Source organism: Macrobrachium nipponense, chromosome 27 (assembly GCF_015104395.2).
Source record: "Macrobrachium nipponense isolate FS-2020 chromosome 27, ASM1510439v2, whole genome shotgun sequence".
NCBI classification, from domain to species: domain Eukaryota; kingdom Metazoa; phylum Arthropoda; class Malacostraca; order Decapoda; family Palaemonidae; genus Macrobrachium; species Macrobrachium nipponense.
Genome location: NC_087216.1, coordinates 41,025,259 through 41,049,816, shown reverse-complemented (window position 1 = coordinate 41,049,816; position 24,558 = coordinate 41,025,259). Strand labels below are relative to the sequence as shown.

Sequence of the window (24,558 nt, the reverse complement as noted above, 5' to 3'; positions counted from 1 at the left end):
TTAGCGGAACTCTTAACAGGGAGCGAGACATCCTTCCTCCTTGTAGAGTCCTTAGCAAAAGAGCCTACGAGAGAAGCTAACTGCTCTTGCAGATTAACCAAAACTTCTTCGTAGGATCCTGAAGAGAAGGCTCCTCTTGTTAGTCTTCTTAAGTCCCGAAGGCCAATCCTCGGGAAAAAACGCTCTGGGCTGGAGTCAGCCGCGTCTCCATTTTTTTTTTTTTTTTTTAGGAGCCTTCAGGCTCTCTTCAAAGGGCGCGAAAGAGAGGCCGACTCCATCCTCGTTTAGGAGAAGAAGAGTCTGAGGCCGAAAAATGTTATTGTTATAATACAATTAAGTTTGTTCATACTTACCTGGCAGATATATATATAGCTGTATTCTCCGAAGTCCGACAGAATTTCAAAACTCGCGGCACACACAGTGGGCGGCCAGGTGGTAGTACCCATTCCCGCCGCTGGGAGGCGGATATCAGGAACCATTCCCATTTTCTATTCATATTTTATCAGTGCCACTGTCTCCTGAGGGAGGTGGGTGGGCATTAATTATATATCTGCCAGGTAAGTATGAACAAACTTAATTGTATTAAACAATCAACATTTTGTTCATGAAACTTACTTGGCAGATATATATAGCTGAATCCCACCTTCGGATGGTGGGAAGAGACAGAATAGGATTTGTAGGAAACTTAAATTAAGTAGATGATATACACCTTGGTTCCTCACCTGTTAGCAAAGTAGACTCTGTGATTACTGTCACTTCAGCCTGCTTGTGCTTAATCAGAGTTGCCAGCCAGGTGGAGACCTGTAGTGCTGGTGCGCTCTGGATGCTCTGTCAACGGGGACGTGACCTCAATGTGACAAGAGCATAGAGCCATACAAATGAGGGCAACGAAGCAATGACCACCACCTGACCAACTATCCAAGACCCCCTGAACACTAAGCTAAGAGATGGGAGGTCTTCACCACAAAGCCTCACCACAACCAAAAAACACAACAACTAAAACCTAACCTAAACCTAACTAAAGGATAGGGAGAGAGCTACCTTCTAGCCCCAAGACTGTGTCTGCAGAAAACGTTATGGCCCAAGAGAACAACAGTCGTCGTATATCGTTCTCACATCTCTCAAGTAGTGTGAGGCGAATACTGAATTTGCTCCTCCAAAAGGTGGCGTCAAGGATGTCCTTGATCGACATGTTCCTTTGGAAGGCAAGCGAGGTTGCGACAGCTCTGACCTCGTGAGCTTTCACTCGCAAGAGGCTCAAATCGATCTGTGTGGAAGACGAATGAGCCTCTTTAATGACGTCCCTCAGAAAGAACGCCAAAGCGTTCTTGGACAATGGTATATCGGGTCGTTTAACCGAACACCAGAGATTATCTGAGGGACCTCGTACCTCTTTAGTCTGTGGACATAAAACTTTAGAGTCCTGACAGGGCACAGGACTCTCTCAGGTTCTTGGCCCACAAGGCTGTCTACCCTTGATTTCAAGCTCCTTGGCCAAGGGTTCGACGGGTTTTCATTCTTTGCTAAGAAAGTGGGACTCAAAGAGCAGACAGCATTGTCCCCTTTGAAGCCCACTCTCTTACAAATGGCCTGAATTTCGCTAACTCTCTTCGCCGTCGCCAGAGCAGTTAGGAAAAGAGCCTTCTTAGTCAAGTTCCTAAGAGAGGCTTCATGTAGAGGTTCGAAAGGACTCGACATTAAAAGTCTAAGGACTAAATCCAAGTTCCAAGAAGGAGGCCTCGCCTGAGGTATCTTGGATGTCTCAAATGATCTCAGGAGATCGTGAAGATCCCTGTTATCAGACAGGTCAAGTCCTCTGTGTCGGAAGACTGCCGACAGCATACTCCTATATCCCTTGTGGTCGGGACAGCCAGCTTCTGTACATTTCTTAAAAAATAGCAGGAAATCGGCTATCTGGCTCACAGAGGTAGTGGAAGAGGAAATTCCCTCCTTTCTACACCATGCCCTGAAGGAAGCCCACTTCGACTGGTAAAACAGCTCTCGAGGACGTTCTCCTAGCATTGGCGATCGCCTTTGCAGCTGCTCTAGAAAAAACCTCTCGCTCTGGCCAGCTTTCGATAGTCTGAACGCAGTCAGACCCAGAGCGGAGAGGTTTCGGTGATATCTTGCAAAGTGGGGCTGTCTGAGTAGATCTTTCCTCCAGGGCAAGGTCCTCGGAAAGTCTATGATGAATGACATTACCTCCGTGAACCATTCCTTCGCGGGCCACATCGGGGCGATCTAGGGGTCAACCTCGTCCCCTCCGATGCCGCGAACTTCCTTACTACTTCCCCCATGATCTTGAATGGCAGGGGAAGGCATACAAGTCTAGGTTCGTCCAGTCCCAGAGCAGAGCGTCTATCGCGACTGCTCCCGGATCCAGCACAGGAGAGCGAATAAAGAGGCAACCTCTTTGTTCTCGACGTCGCAAATAGGTCGACTAGCGGACACCCCCACAGTCTCCAGAGCTCTCGACAGACGTCCTGCTGTGCAACGTCCATTCCGTCGGCAGGATCTGATCTTGTCGGCTGAGAAGGTCTGCTCTGACGTTCTGGACTCCCGCGATAATCTCGTCAGGATCCTTATCCGTCTCGATCTGCCCACAGCAGAATCTCCCTCGCTAAATAAACAGAGGACGGGAGTGGTGTACCTCCCTGCTTCTTTAGGTACGCCAGGGCTGTGGTGTTGTCCCGAGTTGACTTGGACTACTTTCTCTGTCAACCTTTAGTTGGAAGAACTTTAGCGCCAGAAAAAACCGCCGCTAGTTCTTTTACATTGATGTGCCAGGACACCTGTTCCCCCCTCCAGGTGCCTGACACTTCCTCCCCTCCCAGTGTTGCATCCCGATCGACGCCGGGGGCGTCGGAAAACAACACTAGGTCTGGGCTCAGAAGCTTTAGGGACAACCCCTCTCGAAACTTCCGAGGATCTAACCAACCATCTTAGATGGTTCTTCACCGATTTGGTGATGAAAAGGGTCGCATTCAGATCCTCTCTGACTCTCCATTCGTCTGCTAAGAAAAACTGGAGAGGTCTGAGGTGTAGTCTTCCCAGGGAAACAAACTTTTCCAGCGATGAAATGGTTCCCAGCAGACTCATCCATTCCCTCGCCGAGCAAGCTTCCTTCCCCAGGAAGGCCGAAACAAATCTCTCTAAGCCTTGCAGCTGTCGTTCCTGGGACGGAAACGCTCGAAAAGCCACTGAATCCATCTGAATCCCCAGATACACGCTGGACTGTGTTGGGGTCAGATGCGACTTTTCGAGGTTGACCAGAAGTCCCAGGGACTTCGCCAAGGCCAACGTGAAGTGAAGGTCCTTCAGACACCTTTCTTCTGACGATGCTCTGATAAGCCCAATCGTCTAGATACAGGGACACTCTTATTCCTGCAGAATGTAACCATCTCGCTACGTTTTTCATGAGCATGGTAAATACCATCGGAGCGTGCTTAAAACCGAAACAAAGGGCTCGAATTGCCAAACTTTGTCCCTTAGCATAAACCTAGAAACTTTCTTGAAAGAGGGTGGATAGGCACGTGAAAAGTATGCATCCTGTAGGTCCAAGGGACACCATCCAGTCGCCCGGTCTTAAGGCTCCTAGAACCGACTGAGGTGTTTCCATCTTGAATTTTTTCTTTTCTACGAAAAAAGATTCAGGCTGCTTACGTCCAAGACTGGACGCCACCCCAGACGACTGCTTTGGTACCAGGAAAAGTCTGTGTAGTCTGTGACCCCAGTCTAAGCCTGCTCCAACGCTCTTTCATGACATTTGTTCCAAAGATCTAAAAGAACCTGCTCCACCGCTCTTTTCATGATCATTGTTTTTTGTTCCAAAAGATCTAAAGAACCTGCTGTTTCTCCCCTTGATACGACGGGGGAAAGATCTCTGGGAGTCTTGTTGACAGAGGAGAGGGTCCACAAAGGGGATCTTGTACCCCTGTTCCACTATCTTGAGGGACCACGCATCTGTATCTCTCTCTCTCCACGCACCCGCAAAGAACTTTAGCCTGGCTCCGACAGGCATCTGAAGGACTTTCTTCTCATTTAGAGGATTTAGGTTTGAAGGAACCTCTTCCTTTTGCAAGTCCTCTCCCTCGAGGAGCAGCTCTCGAGGGAGGAGCGCTACGAAAGGGTTTAACCTTCCTAGGAGGTCGTCCAGACGACGACGTGATAGGGACTGCGGGACGTCTAGAAGACTGGGCCAAGAGATCCTGGGTTAGCCTTCTTCTTGTAGGCTCACTGCCAGGTCCCTTACCATAGCCTGGGGGAAGAGATGGCTCGAAAGAGGTGCAAAGAGAAGCTCTGCTTTCTGCGATGCAGAAACAGACCTCGCTGTAAAATTGCATAAGAGCGCTCTCTTCTTGAGGAAAGCAGTGCCGAAATGAGACACTAACTCTTCCGAACCATCCCTGACGGCCTTGTCCATGCATGACAACACACATTGGACAGCTCCCCCCAGACTCAAAGAATCAGGAACTCCTAGATTGAAGATCCAGGACTCCTAGGCACAGTCTAGGAAGTTAAAGACTTCCAGAGTCTTTAACAGACCTTTCATGTGATGGTCGATCTCCGTTGGTGTCCATGAAATCTTAGCGGACGATAAAAGGGATCTCTTCTCTGGGCGTCTACCAGACTAGCAAAGTCCCCTTGGGAAGAAGACGGGATCTTAACTCCTACTTCAGATTTGGTCTCATACCAAATGCCGCCTTTCCCACTGAGTCTTGAAGGAGGAAGGGCGAAAGTCGACTTGCCCTGATCCTTCCGACGTTCCATCCAGTCCTGCAATTTCTTGAAAGCTCTCTTAGTGGACAAGGAAGTCTTCATCTCCACCACTTCCGAAACCTTGCCCGACTTCGAAGACGAAAAACTGAGAGGGAGGAGACTTAGGAGCTGCAGGCTGGAACTTCTCACCAAACAAAGAACGTAAAAGTCGTACCAGCACCTTGTAGTCGGAAACCGACGAAACTGACGGCTGTCTTCCTCCACTGAGTCAGCCGGACTACTATGTTCTCCTTCCTCTCCCGAAGAGGCAAAGGAGATTGAACATCTGGAGAGGGCGTGCGCCCAACGGGTCTAGCCTTCAACAAAGGCTTTCGAGGAAGACTAACATCAGCCTCTTCAAAGCGACCGACCTTCTGTCGATCTTTAGAGCCTCGAACCACGAAGAGCGTCCTGACCGCGCTGCGCGTCAAGAGAGGATACTCTTTAGTCTCTCTCCGAGGAGCGTCCTACGTTTTGACGCCTTCCAAGCATCCAGCTTCCGCTTTCAAAGCGTCCTTCTGAGCGCTCTCGAAAGCTTCTCCACAGGCAAAGCGTCAAGCAAAAGCATCCCGACGAGCGTCTTCAAAAGCGTCCTGCCGAGCGTCTTTCAAAAAGCGTCCTCCAAGGCGTCCTGTCGAGCGTCCTCAAAGGCGTCTGACGTGCGGGCGGAGACAGCGACGAACGAGGAGACAGAGAAGGAGACTGCCTCGTCCTCTTGACAGGCAGTCTAGCGTCCTTCCTTCGCTTAGGCTCAACTGCTGGTGGGCGAGTCTTCCGAGCCATTAAGGTCGACAATTGGTCTTGAAGCGACGCAAGAATACTCTTCGTAGGTTGAAGAACCGAGAGGAGGGAAGGGCTGCGCCTGCGAGAAGACGAGGGGCGGGGGGACGCCTCTTCCTTCTCAAAGGAACAGCAACCTGCCTCTCCGAGGCGCGAGAGAAGCGCTTCTCAGAGTCGTCCTCGGACGACGTCCTACCTCTCTTCTGTGGAGGAAACGCGTCATACGACGCAGGCGAAGACCGCAACGAGAGCGGAGAGAGGGACGTAAAGCGTCCTCCCTAGGAAAAGTCACTCCGAGCGCTCCACCCCTTGCGCGGGGAGGGCGCCTCGGAGGACGAAAAACAGTCCTTAAGGATGCGAGCCTGAGCACGCTCCTTGGCAGCCTGGGAAGCAGCAACAGGTCCTGCCGAAGGGACGCCAGATGGTGGGGAGCCCCCGTAAACCCTCTTGCGGCTTTCGACATGCCCACTCCCTGAGGTCTGGGAGTCCGACAGAGGTCTAGACCTAGAGGCATTATGGGGCCGATCTGACGCCCCCTCCACAACACTAGGGCACGATCACACACTTTACTCGAGCCGTTTTCAAGGGCCAACACTTTGGACTCTAGAGTGCGCAATGACTCTAGAATCAGAGAAAGGGCATTACCTTCTCCAGACACAGAACTAGGGCCCCTCATGGCAACAAAACAGGATTAGGTGAAGCAAATTCTACTGGTGAATATAGGCGAAATGTTACTTCCCTTACCTTTCGTCGTAGAAACCGCTCTTAGAGGAAGACCTCCTGATCCTATCGCGCTCCAACTTACGCCGATAGGATTCATTTACACCTTCCATTCATCCTCAGTCAAACTTTTGCCCATTCAATGCAACGATCAACCAGCAAACAACATGCCCCCTACACCCCATACATACTGTGTGGGGGTCTACCGATGATTTCGGTAGCCTCACCTTGCAATCACTCCTCCCACACACTCTGAAGCTCACTGAACTTGATCCCGACATCACGTTCATAGAAAAGCCAATCCAAAATCCAAAAACAGTCCACTATCGCGTATGCCAATCCAACAATCCAGAGTCAAAACCAAAAGTCAATCCAGATACTTATAACGAGTCAAATCCAAAAATCCTGGGCGGAGGTCTGTAAACAGGTGTTTACCGACCGGCGACAGAAAAAATATGAATAGAAAATGGGAATGGTTCCTGATATCCGCCTCCCAGCGGGGGCGGGAATGGGTACTACCACCTGGCCGCCCACTGCGTGTGCCGAGTTTTGAAATTCTGTCGGACTTCGGAGAATACAGCTATATATATATCTGCCAAGTAAGTTTCATGAACAAAACACTCCTTTAGGACGCCTTTTCTGCGGCAATCCGAGGCAGCCTGGGACTTAACAACAGGATCTGCCGAAGGGACGCCTGACCGTTGGGGATGTTCTGCATCCTCCCTGCGGCTTTCGACATTCCTCCTCCCTGGTCCTGGGGGAGTTTGGAAGCGGTCTAGGCCTAGGAGCAATGAGGAACCGGTCCAGACGCCCCCTCCACTGCACTGGGGACACTGCACAAGTCACTATCACCACTCTTACCTTGGTTTAGAGCTCGTAGCTGAGCTTGAAGTTTCTTAATTGAAGCTTTTACATTTTCCCTCTCTGACGAAGAATCTTTGGATTCAGAACAGGGAGAAGCAGCTGAGGCTAAGGGAAAATTGTTAGAAGGAGAGTTAATTTCTTGTTCTAAGGAGCAAGATCTACTAGATGACCTAGCTGAAGCTTTCTCACTCTATCTCTCTCAACTCAGCTTCCTAACATATGATGATAATTCCTTCCATTCAAGCTCCGTAAGGTTCTCGCATTCAACACAGGTGTTAATAAAAGAACATTCATTCTCCCTGCATTTAGCGCAAATACTATGAGGATCTAATGCCGATTTAGGCAGCCTAACCTTACAATCTTCCTACTGCAAACTCTAACACTCGGTGAAGCCTTAGCGTCAGACATCGTGAAAGAGTAGTCAAAACCAAAGTCGAAAAACAGTCCACAATAAGCGTATGCCAAGCCCGAGAAAAACAGAATACGTCACCAAAAAAAACCAATCCAAATTCTCGGCAAACGAGTTGAAATCCAAGATGGAGGAAACGAACAATAGGTGTTGTCCGTTCAACCGACAGAGAAATTATGGCTTAGAAAACGGGAATAGTTCCAGACCCCGCCACCCAGCGGCGGGAATGGTGGATCACCTGACCTACCTGTCGCGTGTGCCGCGAGTTTTGAAATTCTGTCGGGACGACCGAGTCTATAGCTAAGTATATATCTGCTGGGTAAGTTACTTGTACAAAAATATGAAAATGAAAAAGAACTGCACTTGCGATTTCACTTCATTCAAATAAAAAGGGGAAAGGATCAATTTCCGGGTAAGAGCGGAAACTGATCCAAAATGAGTATTGCTACAATCAAAATAAATATATGAAAATGAAAAAGAATACTGTACTTGCGATTCCACTTCCATACAGAATAAGTTTTCGTGCCGAGCGCATTCGCTCGGCAACGAGCATACAGGTCAAAAAAAAAAATAAATGAAAAGGCACTTACTTACGATTTTCATCTACACATTTTTCAACCAAAATATAAGCTCGGAGCGAGCGCTCTCCCGCCCTTGCACGAGCATACACAATACGAGGATCATTTCTGGGAAAATGAATTCCCGCACTTACGCCCTTCAGTCCCGGCACTCGGGTAATCGGAGGGCGCGGAGAAACCAAGATCCTTTAATTCACAATTGAATTCAATGGAAATAAATATGAAATGATTGTACTTACAATTCAGTTTCACTAGATAAATAGAAAAAGAAAAACCACACCCATGCGAAAGCAACGACGATGAAGCGGGCAGAGAGCGATGATACACGTCTACACGCCAGCAGGCCGAAAGCAAAAAAGTGATTTGGTTTACCTCCCAGTCGCGCGCGCGGCCGCGCGGCCTGTCGGACAAGCAGTTAACTACCGAACCCTTGTTCGAAAGCTTACGACCTATCCAGCTGCCGCTAGTACCTTCCTATTGTAAAAGGACCGAAGGTTTGTATGCCGTGTCGGAACAAATATTCAGTTTTTACATGTTTTGGACTGTAAAGATACTTTGTAATTTCGGTTAGGGTCAAATCTGTTTAGGTATGTGACCGTGTGATATCCGATAATCCTGGATTATCTCTTTTAGTTTCTACCCTTTTAACAATTAACCATCTGGTATTCTTGATCTTGTTGTGTACCTGAGACCTTTCCCTCCAATTGTATTTCATTAGCTCCTTGACAATGTCTTAGTAAAGACGAAAGCGCTTGGATTTCGGACTATCATTTTCCTGGTGGTATTCGCTTATTTAATGAATTCACGTGCATCTACTGTGATTTTTTATATATATATATATTATACAAATGCATGTATACACATTTACATATACAGTACAGTATAAACAATTCCCCCGTATTCACAGGGAATGTATACCAGACAACCCCCTGCAAATACAGTGGGCATCTCATAGTTGCGGATCAGCAGTTGCCAGATCAGTTAGCCACAGGTTTTTCCTTGGACCACTTCTCAGTCTATATCAAGCATATGAATCGCAACATCGCTGATTTGTCCATATTACCTAATGATGTTTATAGGTAGTCCAAGCCTCAGCTGCAGTGCAATAACCAGCAGATTATCAAGGACTTATTAAAGCAATGTTTCATACTAACAGTTGCTGAAGATTGTACAACAAATATTTCTAAGTATTGCAGGTTGTTCTAATAAAATAGTGGATTGTCTAGCTTTATGCAGAATGTAGTTTGAATTGCAAAAAGTTGTAGTCAAAATTATTACGAACACCTACACACGTCATCTGCACAGGGCACGACATGAATTCTGACCACATAATTTCAACTCCACCTAGTTGGAAACAATTGATTAAAGAACAGAACAGTCCTAACAAGTTAGGCAAGCACTATTTTGTTTAATTTGAATGCAGATCACACTTAATGGCATGAAGATTTAAGCTAACTTTAACAGTAGTGAGATTTATTCCATATAATCAAGTTTGTTACTGTGCAATTTAAAATACATAAAGTGAACCTCACTGGTTATGAGTAAAGGAGTGGGGAACAGACACATAGTAAATTATGATGATAAGTCCACTTTAAAGCTACCTTCACATGACATTTTGATATTTATTTGTTTAATCAAGCTCTTTTTTATAACAGGACTTTTTATAACCAAGTACCTTAAATTGGTTGTTAATATCTAAGAAAATATCTTATAATTCTCATCTTTCACATAGGTTTTTAATATTTAAGAAAATAGCTTATAATTCTCATCTTTCACAGAGTGAAGGTGTGAACAATTAAATCAAATTCACAATTAGAATCTTTGGGACTTTAGAGTGCAAAACTAAAGATAATAAAAGATGCCATTATCACCACTTACAGTAACATCAACACGAAACTGCCAAACACTTTCTTCTGCCATGATACACAGGGACTCCACATCAAGACATCTTGACTCTTTAATATTCCCTGTCAAGAACTTGCTGTAATTCATCCACAAGGTCAATACCCCTTCCTGCTTCAAAATGTGGAGCTGCCATCGGAGATAGGTGAACAGCTATTGAAATTTTCCCTTCATTAGGACGAGATGGCCTAGGTTCAACGACCTCACATGTTACCTGCAATCATATGGTTATTTTATTGAATAATCTTGAATTAAAATATACACAAATATTGTCTTTAAATAATACTACACCAAAAGATTGTTCCCCAAAGAGTAAGATATCAGAAGGGTGATGCAACACAAATAAGAAAATACAAAAATAGTTTTAAAAAATAAATAATTAAGAGAGCCTTGCCATTATTCCAGCCTTGAAAATCTTCCTTGACAACAAAAATTAAAAATGTCACTTAAAAACATACAAAATGGACAATTTGTCCAAAATTGCATTTTTCCTAACTATACAAACCTGAGGTCCTTTTACAATAGGAAGGTACTAGCGGCAGCTGGATAGGTCGTAAGCTTTCGAACAAGGGGTTCGGTTTAGTTAACTGCTTGTCCGACAGCGCGCGCAAAGCGCGACTGGGAGGTAAACAAATCACTTTTGCTTTTGGCCCAAGCAAAAACTGCAGAGAGTGAGGGGTGGCATGAGGTGGGGCGGGCTATGTGTAAAAGGACCTCAGGTTTGTATAGTTAGGAAAAATGCAAAAGCAATTTTGGACAAATTGGCATTTGTTCCGACACGGCATACAAACCTTCGGTCCTTTTACAATAGGAAGACTCACTTCTTGGTGGGTGGAATCTGAGTCTTTTGTGAACAGACTGGTGTTCGCCCAACCTTGGAAGCCTCCCTGGTCGTAAGAGCGAGGGAGGGATCCAGCCTCTGTCCGATTTGATCGGGGTGTGCACCGCAGGATCAATGGTCAGACCTCTGGAACCGAGAGTACTAAGAGAGAGGCAAGCGTATCTCTTCGTACCAGCATGTAAGAACTTGTTCCTGTACAGGAGCAAATATAAAGTCATGGATTTGACTCCTGTAGGCATCCACTTCCCCCCCCTTGTAGGAATGGTGGATATTCTGCTCCTCTCCCTAGTGAAAGGGATAGGATGGGGCTCTGTCATATAGCTCACCGGCATCTCGTCCTTATCCAGCAGGGTGATGACCGTATCCCTCTACCCACAGGTAGAGGGTAGAAAAGATAGAAAGAGAAGCCAGGTCACTCTCTCATTTACTATCTATTCATACAGTAACACCAGGACTCGATGCTGTTCAGCCTGCTAGGGTCTGGGTTAGCTAGCTAGACGACGTGTTGAGCAGCCACCGACGGGTCCTAAGGAAAGCCGATCCAAGGACCTGTGGGGCAATATCCAAAAGGTATAAGGAAGGTGCCGGTGGTCTGGTTGTACCAGACCCCTGCCTTCCATACCTGCGCCACGGAGAAGTTCTTACGAAACGCCAACGAGGGGCCAATACTTCTGACTTCGTGAGCTCTCGGACGGGACCGTACGGATGTCGTCACTACCATCAGCCTCATACGCCCTCCTGATGACCTCACGCAGCCAGGACGAAAGTGTTCTTTGATACTTTCTTTCTTGGTGACCCCGGTGCTAACGAAGAGGCGTTCGTTTCGACACTCAGGCCCGAGGTGCTGGTTGTCGAGTCTCTTCAGATAGCGCCAGTAGCGTCCTCCCAGGACAAAGCAGCATCTCATCCGTATCATTATCGGCATGAAGTTCCCGTACTCTCTTCGCCGATGCCAGGTCCAGCAAGAAGAGGGCTTGTGAGTTCCCTGGGTGGGCAAGACCTTTCGAAGCTCCTCCTAAGTAAGGAGATCTCGAACGAGTTCGAGATGTCCAATCCCGTCAGTTTCAGGACGAGCGTCAAGGCGGCTCTGTATCCTTTGACTGTGGGAACTGAGAGGAGCTTCTCTGGCGGCGAAGAAAACGAGGAAATCCGCTACCTGCTGAAGAGGCTCTGAGAGGAGATAGGCCCCGTCTACGCACCAACCACAGAAGACGGCCTACTTCCCCTGGTACACAGCTGCAGAGGACTGACGGACGTTTCCAGCCATCTCTGTTGCTGCGCTACGAAAAAAAACCTCTCGTTCGCAAGAGATGTTGGAAAACAGCCAGCCGTGAAGACGTAGGGGACTGGACTGCTCGGTGGGGTCCGGTACCGCTCGACGTTTGGTGGCTGGGCATGAGAAAGGATGTGCCAAGGGGAATCTCTCTCGGTTCTCTTGCGAGAAGAGCCAGCAGGTCCGGATACCAACGGATACCAAATGGCCTGTGGCCATTTGGGAGCCATCAGGATCATTCTGAGATTCGGGGTGACCCAGTGGCTCAGACTGATCACCTTCTTAGCAGAATCAGGGTGAAACTGGGGGAAAGGCATAGGCCGAAAAGGTTTGTCCCACGGGTGGTTGTTGAAGTAGCCTCCTCTGCATCTGCCCATGGTCCAGGCAACGGCCGAGAAGAACACCACTGGAGCTTCCTGTTGTGCCGGGGGGTGGCGAACAGATCCTCGACTGGTCGCCCCCACAGGTCGAAGAGCCTTTCCGCCACGTCCTGGTGTAGAGACCATTCGGGTCCCTATCCCTTGATCCCGACGGCTGGAGCGTGTCTGCTACTACATTCCTTCCCTGGAATGTAGCGTGCCGACAGCTCTATTGAGTGTGCCTCGGCCCACTCGTGCACCTGCCGAGTCAACTGGTACAACGGGAGAGGACACTAGGCCCCCCTGTTTGTTGACGTAAGCCACCACCGTGGTGTTGTCGCACATCAACACCACTGAGTGTCCCATCAGAGGTCCTGGAACTCTTGGAGAGCGAGGAACGCTGCCTTGAGTTTTCAGTACATTGATGTGAAGGTGCTTGTCGTTCTCGTACCACACTCCTGAAGTCAGCAACTCCTCCAGTGTGCGCACCCCATCCCTCGGTCGATGCGTCTGAGAGCAGCTGCATGTCCGGGGGGAGAGTGGCGCAGAGGCACTCCTCTTAAGAGGGTTCCTGTCGTCCAGGACCACCAGGCTAGGTCCTGCCTCACCTCCTGTGTCAGTGACAATGGAAAGCTTGGGGGATCCGTCGCCTGTTGACCAACTCTCCTTTAGTCTCCCTGAAGAGACCGCAGTGAAGACGCCCGTTAGGGACTGTCTTCCCGAGTGACGACAGGTGTCCGATCACGACTTGCCATCGCTGAGCTACCCGTTCCTGCCGAGACAGGAACTGGTTGGCTGCCTCCCTGAATTGCTAATCCGCGAGTCTGCGGGGAAGACTCGCCCTGCTCGTGTTCGAGCAGCATAACCAGGTACTTCATCCTCTGCTTGGGCTCGAGATCGGACTTTCGAAGTTCCACAACGATCCCCAGATCGTGACGGAACTCGAAGCAGTCGATCCATGTCCTGTAGTCACTGCGAGCGAGCTCCGCAGGCTAACGCATCGGCGCGATACCCCATCAGACGTATCCCGTGCGAGTGGGCCCAAGCAGACACCAGAGTGAACACTGCGTGAACACCTGTGGGGCGGTTGAGAGACCGAAGCAAAGTGGCCTGAACTGGTACACGCCGTCCCGTCGAGGATGAAGCAGAGGTACTTTCTAGAGGACTGATGAATGGGTATTTGGAAATACGCATCCTTCAAGTCCACTGAAAGCATGAAATCGTTCTCCCCCCTGATAGAGTCGAGCACTGAGCGTGCCGTCTCCATCGTGAACCGGGTCTGGCGAACAAACCGGTTCCAGGGAGAGAGATCTATCACCGGGCGCCAGCCTCCCGTATAGACTTTTCCACCAGGAAGAGTCGACTGTAAAAGCCCGGTGGATTGATCCGTGAACGATTCTACAGCTCTCTTGCTCAGCATGGTCTTGATCTCCTGTCTCAATGCTACGTCCTTCGATGCCATGGAACGTACGCCTGCTGTTGGACCGGGTGGAGGTGAGGGGTGACCGAGATTCGAAGGGTAATAGATCTCCCTGCCGAAGGGACATCTACAATCCAGGTCTCGGCGCCGTAGCGCTGGCCAAGTTGCCCAATGGCTGGCCAGGCACCCCCCCACTTCCGGCAGCAGGTGAGGGGGAACGCCGTCCCTAGCGTTTCCCCCCCTTTCTTCGACTTCCTCCCAGAGCCTCCACGGGAGGAGGAGGGCTGGGAGAAGGGCTGGTTACGGCTCTCCTTACTAGAAGTCGAAGAAGACAGAGTCATTCCACGGGGCTTCGACGCAGCTACCGTCTTAGCCACCGAGGAAGCGCTAGCCGAGCCGTTAGACTTGGCCGCAGTCCAAGGCTGCCCAGAGGCCTTCGAGACTGCCTGGTGAACCAGACGGTCACTGTAGTCGGTGCGCCGTCTGTCCACCGCAGCGTCCACCATCTCTCCTGGGAAGAGAGACGTGGAACTCCGTAAAGGTCCGTTGCGAAGTCCCAACGCCGCTTCACGCCCGGCCGCCCTGGAAAACCGAGTAAGGACAGCGTCCCTTCGTCGGAGAACCAGGTTGGCCCACAGGTTCACCGTCTGGTGGGCAAGGAAGGAGATGGCTCCTCCCCCAGACTGGCAAAAGTCTCCTGAAGGCCGAGTCATCTTCGGGAGAAATTCCCCCGGAGTTGGCTGCGATCTTAGATACTGTGAGGGACCACAGATCTAGCCAGGAGACGGCCTGGAAAGCTGCCATGGCGGTAGATTCCAGGTCGAATGTCTCTTGCTGCGAGAACCACCGGTTCTCGGACAGGAGCTGCTGCAGAGACACACCGAAGTTAGCCTGGCTAACTCCGGGTTCACCTGTTTGGGCGGCATCGGGTCTTCAGATGGCACGTAAAAAACGCCGCTGTCGCAGCAGAGGAGGTGGAAGCAGCTTGCTCGACCTGCCAGACTTGAGAGAGCCGTCTTGTCCGGAGACAAGCGATTCAACCTGGTCCAGCACTGAGTCCGGCAGCTCATAACGCGGCAAACCCACCGTCGGTCTGGGTTCCCTCTTCGGGCCCCAGAACGACTCGAGCCAGGACGTGGGCTCGGAAGGTGGGAGCAGCGATCCTTCCGTGAGGTCGTTGCTGCGACGAATCAGCGCAATAACCTCGCAAAGTTCCTCTGGATCTCAGGAGTGAACTGCTTCCTGCGGAGTTGGACCGTCCAGTCCCTCCACAGGGGCAACTCCCGAGACCCTCCTCCTCAAGAGAGAACAGCGACAGACCCCTCTCGGTCTGCTCCAACCACCTGTGCGTACGACCTGGCTGGTCCGAGAACCGTGCCTGGTACGTACGACGCCGTGGTGGGATCCTGAGGGGCGCACCCCTCACGATCACTCTCAATACCTCGCCCCTCCCGGTGTATAATCCGAGGAGGTTTGAAGGTATGGAAGAGGCAGACCTGACGCTCCCTCCTCGCTCGCTGGCAGAACCAGCGGGCTTGGAAGACTGCAGGCGATCGCCAACCCGCGTGGCGATCGAGCTGCAGACCTAGTCGAGCCGTCTCGCTGTGGAGCACGGCGGGACCGAGAACAGCGGCTCCGGTCTCGTGTGTCCGAGGAGCTGGTGCTGGTCGCCGTACCCGATCGCTCTCTGTGAGAGTGACGGTCAGGCGACCGGCGAGCTCCACTGTCACGGTGAGATCGTGCGTATCCTCACGGTGCGTCAGTTCGCTGGTACCAGCCGTGGCTGGTGCCGGCGAACTGGGGGGACCTCTTCCCAGCCTCAGCCCGTGGCCGGTCATGGACCGTCACGTCCGCCCGGGTAGCCAGCCTGCTCGCCGCAAGAGCGAGAGCTGGTCTGGTGAGAGTCGCGTGAGCGGCTGTCACCAGTCTTCCGCCCCGTGCCGTGAACCTGACGCTGAGCGAACTCAGAGGTCTGGTTCCTGGCTGCACGGTCGCTGGTAAGCGACCATACACTCGGCCTACCTCGCGAACGAACGGAGGCCGAGACGGACCCTGCTGCTGTGGCCGAACCACTGACAGCAGGTGAGGAAGTGCCGGTTTGTTAGCCGGCACTCCTCTGGTCCCCGTAGTCTTCTTCCTTGCGGAAGAAGAGACGGGTCCTGCCCCCGAAGGAGCTGGGTGACCAGCGGAAGAACCCCCCCGTCTCACCGGCGAGCGAGACGGGCCCTTAGAAGTTCCCGAAGGAGACTTCTTAGGGGGGGGGATAGGCGACCTTCTTCTTCTTGCGGCAGGGGAGCCTTAGAAGACGAAGGGGAAGCGGCGGCAGACGACGACGAGACGAAGAAGACATGAAGACGAAGACGACACCTTCCTCCTCTCCTTCTTCTTCCTCGTCAACCTTCTCAGGACCGACGTCAGATCTTGTCATCCCAGAGCGGAGCCGGGGCTGCTGTTGCCGAAGCAACAGGCCCGGACGCTACCTGTCCGAACAGATCAGCATCGGGAGCAGCGGCGCCAGAAACAGGAACAACATCAGCAGGTGCAGGCATCACAGGAACGGCAGAAAACCGCAGGAGCAGGTACAGGAACGGCAGCAGTGGTCCACGTCACGTCCGTGGACAGCAGCTGGGCAGGTACATCAGGTACGGCAGACTGTGTAGGCGGTCTACATGGGCGGACCAGCGCACAGACATCCTAGGTACCGGTGGGAGGTCCAGGGGCGAGCTCTTCGGGCACACGAAGTCCGGTCGCGGCAGCACGGCAAACACAGGCGGCGGCATCACACTCCCCCGAGTTACGGCGACTGGCCCCTGCACCGATGTAGTGGGTGTCACAGAGACCGCGTGCTGGGTGTACACCAGGTGAGGAGGTGAAGCGTAGCCGGGTGTTGTAATGGTCGTGGTGGTGGTCGTGACCGTTGCATGGGTGACCGCCACGGAGCCAGCGAGATGGTAGAGCAGCCCCTGGACACTCGGCACGCCCTGCAGCCCCAAACGATGCCCACACCTGTCCGAGGTCATCCTTCGCAGGCAACCGCACCTGAGGAGGCAAAAGTCGGGTGATTAGAAGGATCCTCTACCCGTTCGCGCGAAGACGAAGGACAACGGATAGAGGACCCAGAGTACAACTCTACGTCAGGGTATCCAGCGCCCTCCTCCACTCTCGACACTTCAGGAGAGGAGAAGGACCTAGACACCCCCCCCGAAGGGGAAGGCGCGAGACGTGGAAGTTGAGCGGGCGGCAGGAAAGAAGACGAAGTGTCCGTCACGAAAGGAGTCGCGGGAGAGCTTTCCGACGACTCCTTTGCAGGCCTTCGCTACCTCCTGCCCTCATACAAAATCCACTGCGCCTCCGACCAATTAATAAGCACATTACAAGGGTCGGCTCGGGAGCATTCGCGCCCCCGACACCGAGCACACAATATGAGGGTCTATCTCCGTGAGAGAGCGGAACTTCCCGCATTTACGCCCTTCGGTACCCGGGCATAGTCTCCGTGGGGTAGCGAGGCGAGGAGATTCCATCATTAATTAATTGCAGTTCAATTAATATGAAAAGAGAGAAATGATTGTACTTACAATGAATTCTTTCATACACAAACACAACCATATACTCAAGAAAGCAAACGACGAGAACGCGGGCAGAGAGCGTCGAACACACACGTCCACCTTCGCTGTGAGGCCGAAAGCAAAAGTGGTTTGTTTACCTCCCAGTCGCGCAGCGCGCGGCCGCCTGTCGGACAAGCAGTTAACTACCGAACCCTTGTTCGAAAGCTTACGACCTATCCAAGCTGCCGCTAGTACCTTCCTATTGTAAAAGGACCGAAGGTTTGTATGCCGTGTCGGAACAAAAAACAAATTATATTTCTAGTATCCCGTAAGATACACAAAATACTACACAAAATACTATCTTATTGCTTCAGGTTACAAAAACTCAAATAATGTAAATGGTGCACAAAGTATATCCTCATCTTATTCACATAGCAAACCTTACCTGAGCTAAAACTCTTGTCTGGCCAAGAGTTACTGTACAACTGCCATAGTCTTTGCCAAAGCTGACTTTTATATGACGAACTTCTAGGAATGCCCGGTTGTCATGCCTAACCCCTCGAGATATTGCTGATATGACAGACTCCCGTTCACAAGTACTCAAAGGGATTTCCTTCATTTTACCTAAAAGTAGAAAAAATGTATAATAAACACCACTGAACCGTAAATTTAAATTGTTTACATACACAAAATTGCAGGTACGTACATACCGCAGCAAGGCCCCATAAGAAAATAATTTTTATCAAATAACTCCACTAATAAGCCAGTATACTCAAGTAGCCGACAGCATAATCTGGAGTGTCTATATATATGTACTTAGTTCATAATGTCAATTGAAAACCTTCAATAAACCTAAAAGTAACTGGCGCAAAAAAACCCTTCAATAAAATGATATTGTTATGATACAATAAAGTTTGTTCATACTTACCTGGCAGATATATATATAGCTGTATTTTCTGAAGTCCGACAGAATTTTAAAAAACTTTCCGACACACGCAGTGGTCGCCAGGTGGTTAGTACCCATTCCCGCCGCTGGGAGGCGGGTATCAGGAACCATTCCCATTTTGTATTCATAATTTTTATTTCCACTGTCCCCTGAGGGGAGGGTGGGTGGGGTACTTGATTATATATATCTGCCAGGTAAGTATGAACAAACTTTATTGTATCATAACAATATCATTTTGTTCATGAAACTTACCTGTCAGATATATATATAGCTGAATCCCACCTTTGGAGGTGGGAAGGGACAGAATAGAAGGATTTTGGGAAACAAATGCATGCAGATGATTTACATCTTGGTTCCACCTGTTAGCATAGCTGGCTTCGTGTACTGCCACGTAAGTCTGCTTGTGCTACTAGAGTTGCCAGCGAGGTAGAGACCTATATAGCTGGTGCACTCCAGATGATCTGTCAACAGGGGCGAGACCACGACGTGACTAGACATATTGACCATACCATGAGGGCTAAGAAGTAAAATAAATATATATATATTAAATATATATATCACCACCTGACCAACCTAGCCAAAGTTAAGGTGTGTTAACTAAGGCTTAAGAGTTAAGAAGTCGCCGTTGTCGGCGACTCAACAACTAAATTAAGAGCTCTTCCTAACCATTTTCTACAGGATAGGATGAGTGGTACTTCTTGCCCCAAGATTGTGTCTGCAGACACGTATGGCCCTAGCGAGCAGCAGATCTCATATGCCATCTTCACATCTCGCAGGGAGTGTGAAGTGAACACAGAGTTGCTTCGCTAAAACATGGTACTCAGGATGGTTTGCTGAGTGCCATGCTCTGTTTGAAATGCTTCCGAGCCGCGCCCTCCCTCACTCGTGAGCATTCAGATAAAAAGATTTCAAATCTTTGTGCAACACAATGAAGGAGCATTTTTTGAAAGAACTCCTTAACACTAAAGCCAGGCTGTTCTTCGATATGGCAAGTCTGGTCTTTTTCGGAACACTGCAGATTGCCCGAATGACTTCGACTTTCTTGAGTTTTATGTAGATAAAACTTAGAGACCCGACAGGGCACAGGACTCTCTCTGGCTCCTGCCCACTAACTTGTGCATCCTTGCTTCCAAGCTCCTGGCCCCAAGGACAAAACGGGTTACCATTCTTAGGCCACAACGGAAGGGTTAGAGAGCACACCGCCTTGTGTTCTCTAAAGCCAAAACTTGTGACGATGGCTTAAAATCTCACTAACCCTCTTTGTCGTATCTAGGGTGGTTAGAAGAAGGCCTTCCTGATCACATGCAAGAAGTTAACAGGTAGGAGAGGTTCGAATGCTTTGACATCAAGAACTTCAGACTACGTCTAAGTTCCATATTGAAAGCTTCGATCTGGACATGCACAGTCAGTCCGTCTGTTACTAAAGTCAGGTGACCGACCAGTTGACCAGTCAGACGAATCAAGGACAGCAAGGCTGTACCCTGAAGACCATAAGGCACTATTCTTCGCTGAAGGATGAGTGTCTGGACTGCCTGGGTGATTCAATCTAAGCAAACCTTGAGGGTGTATCAACGCAACCCAACGTCGTCAGCGAATCAACTCCTGACTCGAGCTTCTGGTGCCAGGAGAAAGGAGCGAGGAGCAAAAAGGCGATTCAGTCCCGAAGGAAGAATGCCTGACAGTCCAACCTGGTCTCATGTTACACGATCATCGGGGGTGTATAAACGCAACCGACTTCGTCAACAAGAAACTCAGGGCTACTATATGTCGCCTGATCTCGCACGAGTGTCTGACTCCGAGAAAACAGGTGAGACAAAAAGTAGATGATGAGCGAGGTTCGAGATTCCACAGAACTCAAAGAGATCGTGAAGGGCTTTGTTGTTTGACAGACGCAAATCTCTGAGCCCAAAGGCCATCAACAACATATTTGCGTATTCTTTAATAGTTGTGACTGCCAGCTTATCCCATTCTTCAGACGGAAATGGAAGACGGTAATCTTATTCCTGTCAACATCTCGATAGCCTGAACGTAGTCAGACTCAGAGCGGAGATGTATATAGGTAGTTATAGGTACCTTTCGAGTTAGAGTAGACCGACTCTCTCGGAAAAGGTCCTTGGAAAGTGAACTAGGAAGTATGTGACCTCTGTGAATCCAGGATCCTGAAGGCCAACATGGGGCGATCAGCGTCATTGTCGCTCCCTGTGACGTCATAAATCCTCTTATTACATTTCTAAGAGATTGAAAAAAGGGGAAAAGAGACTAAATATCCCATCCCCGTTCAATATCATGGATGGCGTTTAATGGTACCTGATCTCGGATCGAGAATAAGGGAGCAGAAAAGAAGAAGCCTCTTCGTCCTCAACATATCGAAGAGAAGAATGAAAGGGCGTCCCTAAAGTCTCCACAACTCTCAACTTACTTCTAAAGAAAGATTCCACTCGGAAGTCAATAGTTGCTGCCTGTCGATCTAGACGATTCGTACGGACTTTTGCAATCCTGTAACGAACCTCTAGAGGATCGTTACATTCTACGCCTGTTTGTTATAATAGCTTTCTCGTAAACCTCGAACAGGACGAGAAGATACTTCTTAAGATATGAGAGAGCTGTGGAATATCAGAGTTTGATCTGGACCACTGGTTCCCAAAACTCGTTACGAGGATGGAGGGACTACCGAATCGCTTTTACTTCTTTCAGATTAAGATCCAAGACATCTGAAACCCTATCCAGATGTCCGGCACCTTCTTTCTATCACCTCAGGTGATAAACGCACTGAGAGATGTTCAGAATCATTCCTAGATCTTGAATAATATTTCAGTTTCCCGGTAGGAGAAAACTGTGGTCCTTGAATTGCAGTCTATTCGGGGAAACAAACTTCTTCAGGAAGGAAATGGTCCCCAGCAAGCTCATCCATTCCCTCCCCGAGTATGCTTACTTCCCTAATAAGGCTGCGCTTTGCCTAAGCAGGAGAGCATATATAAGTGCAATGTTGCGGTAGACTCGTAGTTCTATACCGTGCGGTAACGAGCACCGAAAGGATTAAGAGATAACTCTGTTGAACATAGTAAAGGCAAAACGATGCAACGTTTATTCATTCACGTAAGAAATCCCTCAATCTTAGGCTAAAGTCCGTGATTGTAGGGCAGAGATACAGTTAGTCAGTCAATCCCGCAGGAGAGACGTAACCGCCAGCCACAGAGATACGGTTAGTCAGTCAATCCCGCAGGAGAGAGACACGTAACCTACCGCGCATGACAGCGCACGATCTGTTACTGGCTCGGTTGGACTGGAGGACAGACACAGCGTGACAGCAGCAGCCAGCAGCTACGAACGTCGTCTCTTAACTTTATGTCTGGGTTGCCAGCTACCCTATTCTACGAAGAAATAGTCCGTTATTTTTTGTTTTGAGCAGAAAGACTCTCAAGCTGGTATATTTAAGCGAAACAGAAAACGCTAAATATATAGATTGCGTTTGTGTCGTCAGAACACTACCATACACACGGTAAAAAGATAAATCGGAAACTCTGGAAGGCTGCAGGGGAGTAACGATTAAATGTCCTTAAAATAGACAATAGACCTCTCGGTTGCCATCCGAGAGTAACTACAGCAAGCGTATATGACTTGAACCAACCAGAAGTTAAATAAGCAAGCAAAATCATATGAAATTATATCACAATAGAGTTTTGTTCATACTTACCTGGCAGACATATATATAGCTGAATTCGGAAATACAGCTACATACATATCTGACAGGCAAGTTTCATGAACAAAACTTAAGAGAATCGAAGCAGTCAGCTCAAGCTTCTTATGTTACTGGACATAAGCGTTCATTGACGTAGTCTACAAGTCTATTTCTTGTACGAGTCTGCGAATGACGAATGAGTGCTCTTCCGAATCTTGTCAATAAGAGCTTATTCGCTTACGCAATATCAAGTTAATGAGATGTGTCAATGAGAACTAACCCATTTACGGGACAAAGAGATATTTTGTCAATGAGGGGATACCCACTTACTTGACAAAACGAAAAAGTATATTGTCAATGGGGGAAAGTCACTGAAATTGACAAAACGTAATCCAGGGAGTCAAGCATTTAATTTTTTCGATTCCCGTCTCAAACGAGGAAGGGGCAAGAATCCTGTTAAGAGACTGGGCTTACGGCAGGTAGAACGACGTATGTTCAATTCGGCAGCGTAGTCCCGACTAGAAACTAACTAAAATCTATCATCTGAAAACCCTTTCAGATGGGCTAAAAAGCTTGCAAAATTATCCTGGGAAGAGGAAGAACTCTCCAACCAGCTTCCTCTCCCGTGATCACAACTAATGCCTGCTAAGCTTAAAATTTATTGGCAGTATGGCAAAGGAAGTCCTGTCTTGCGCTTTCCTGAAGAGCGTCCTTTTGATTGAGTGCCTTTGCAAGAATCCCACTGAACGTTGCCGAGAGTCCTGACGTGCAGGACATCGAGCCTTACATAACCCGTAACTGCCTTATCGCAAAGTCTTGACTGCGGTAGTGGCAACTTAAATTTATTGGCAGAATGGCAAAGGTTGCGGTAGAGCAAACGAGATCTTCCCTTGAGCTTTCCTTAACTCCATCCACCTATGCGAAAAGCAATATTAATTGACAGAGACCTCTTGAATTCACGAAACCCGATGTCTTGCTGGGTTTTCGAAGAAGAAGTTGTCTGTTCACTTTAAACTTCCTCCGAAGCACTGCCTACTTCACATTCTTTGCAGGTGAGGTAGAAGGTATCACCGAGGTAGAGATAAACATTCTTTAGGCCCATATCTGAAAACAAAGAGCTTGAAGAGTTCAACAGAAACGTTCAGCCAGGCGACACACCTGGCGTGCGCTGGTGCAGCCCTGCTCGGTGTCCACTGGAGCGCGCTCGGCGTCCACTGGCGCGCACTTGGCGTCCACTGGCGCGCACTTGGCGTCCACTGGCGCGCACATTGGCGTGCACCCGCGCGCGCCTGGAGTCCATCCGAGCGTCCCGGGCGTCCGCTCTCAAAAGCTTCCTGCTACTATGACTTCTCTTACGTATTTCTCGGTGGAAAGACGGACACGAGTTCAGGGCGACGTTCGCCTTCTTACTTCTCACTGAAACGCATAACGAGAGAGAGAGAGAGGACGTGAAGCGTCCTCTTCTATAAAGCTTCTATTTAGAGGGCGCGAGTCCTTCCGAAAGCTCCAACCCCTGCATGGGGAGGACGCTTCGGAGGACGAGAAGCAATCTTTCAGGATTCGTGCACGCGCACGCGCACTTTGGCAGTCTGGGGATTTTCATCAGAAACTGCCGAAGGCACGCCAGGATCGGTGGGGGTTCCTTGTAACCCTCCTTATGGCTTTCGACATGCTCCCTCCCCGGGTCCTGGGAGTCAAGCAGAGGTCCCGGCCTAGAGGCGCGAAACGAGGCCGATCTGACGCACCCTCCTCCACTACACAAGGGGTATCACTGCACTTCTGCACTTCACTTTTACTCTCTAAAGCAAGCACTTTCGATTTCTAAGATACGAATCGAAAGAGTATCAGAGAAGGGCAATTCCTCTACAGACACTGCTTAGGGCCCGAAGGCAACACTGCAGGGTTAGGAGTAACAATTACAGAAGTAGCACTTCCCACAGCAATGAATGAGAGCGAGCACCTCTCGTAGACATATTCATAGCCGTAGGCCATACTACAGGGTTAGGCAAATAAAGTCTACAGGAAGGTTAGCAGGTTCACTACCCTGACTTTTGATTCAAACTACCCTACTTACTGATTAATTGCGTACTACGAATCATACGTCTTCCTTACGGAATTAGACATGTTTACTGATTAATGCGTACATACGGAATCATACGTCTTCCTTACGGAATAGACAAAGTCTCACTCTTACATGACAAATCTCAACAAAGAAGCAAGACCCATACCCCTCGTACATACCAAGTGCGGATCTACCGAAGCTTTCGGTAGCCACACCCTATCTTTGCAGACAACCCCGTCTGAAACTAGCCTAACTAGATTCAGATATTTATGCAAAAATGAATCAAATTCAAATCAATTTAAGATAGCGTATGCCTAGCCCACAAATCAAGTAAATAAATCAAAAGACAATTAGGATACTTAGGGAAATGAAGTTTCCAAAATCCTAAGACGGAGGTACTGAAAACAGGTGTTTTCAGCACC

At 49.2% G+C, this 24,558-nt stretch overlaps 2 protein-coding genes across 2 annotated transcripts in view; both read right to left on the bottom strand.

Moving 5' to 3' along the window:
* The window catches only part of LOC135200683 (uncharacterized), a 204,667-nt gene that overhangs the window by 80,253 nt on the left and 99,856 nt on the right, over window positions 1-24,558 (bottom strand). The window lies entirely within an intron of this gene.
* Window positions 9,937-18,097, bottom strand: LOC135200589 (exosome complex component RRP45-like). The gene is given in 3 exon segments (XM_064229214.1): window positions 9,937-10,074; window positions 10,076-10,225; window positions 17,895-18,097. Coding segments are annotated over 3 exon segments (447 nt in total). The 5' UTR covers window positions 18,069-18,097; the 3' UTR covers window positions 9,937-9,951.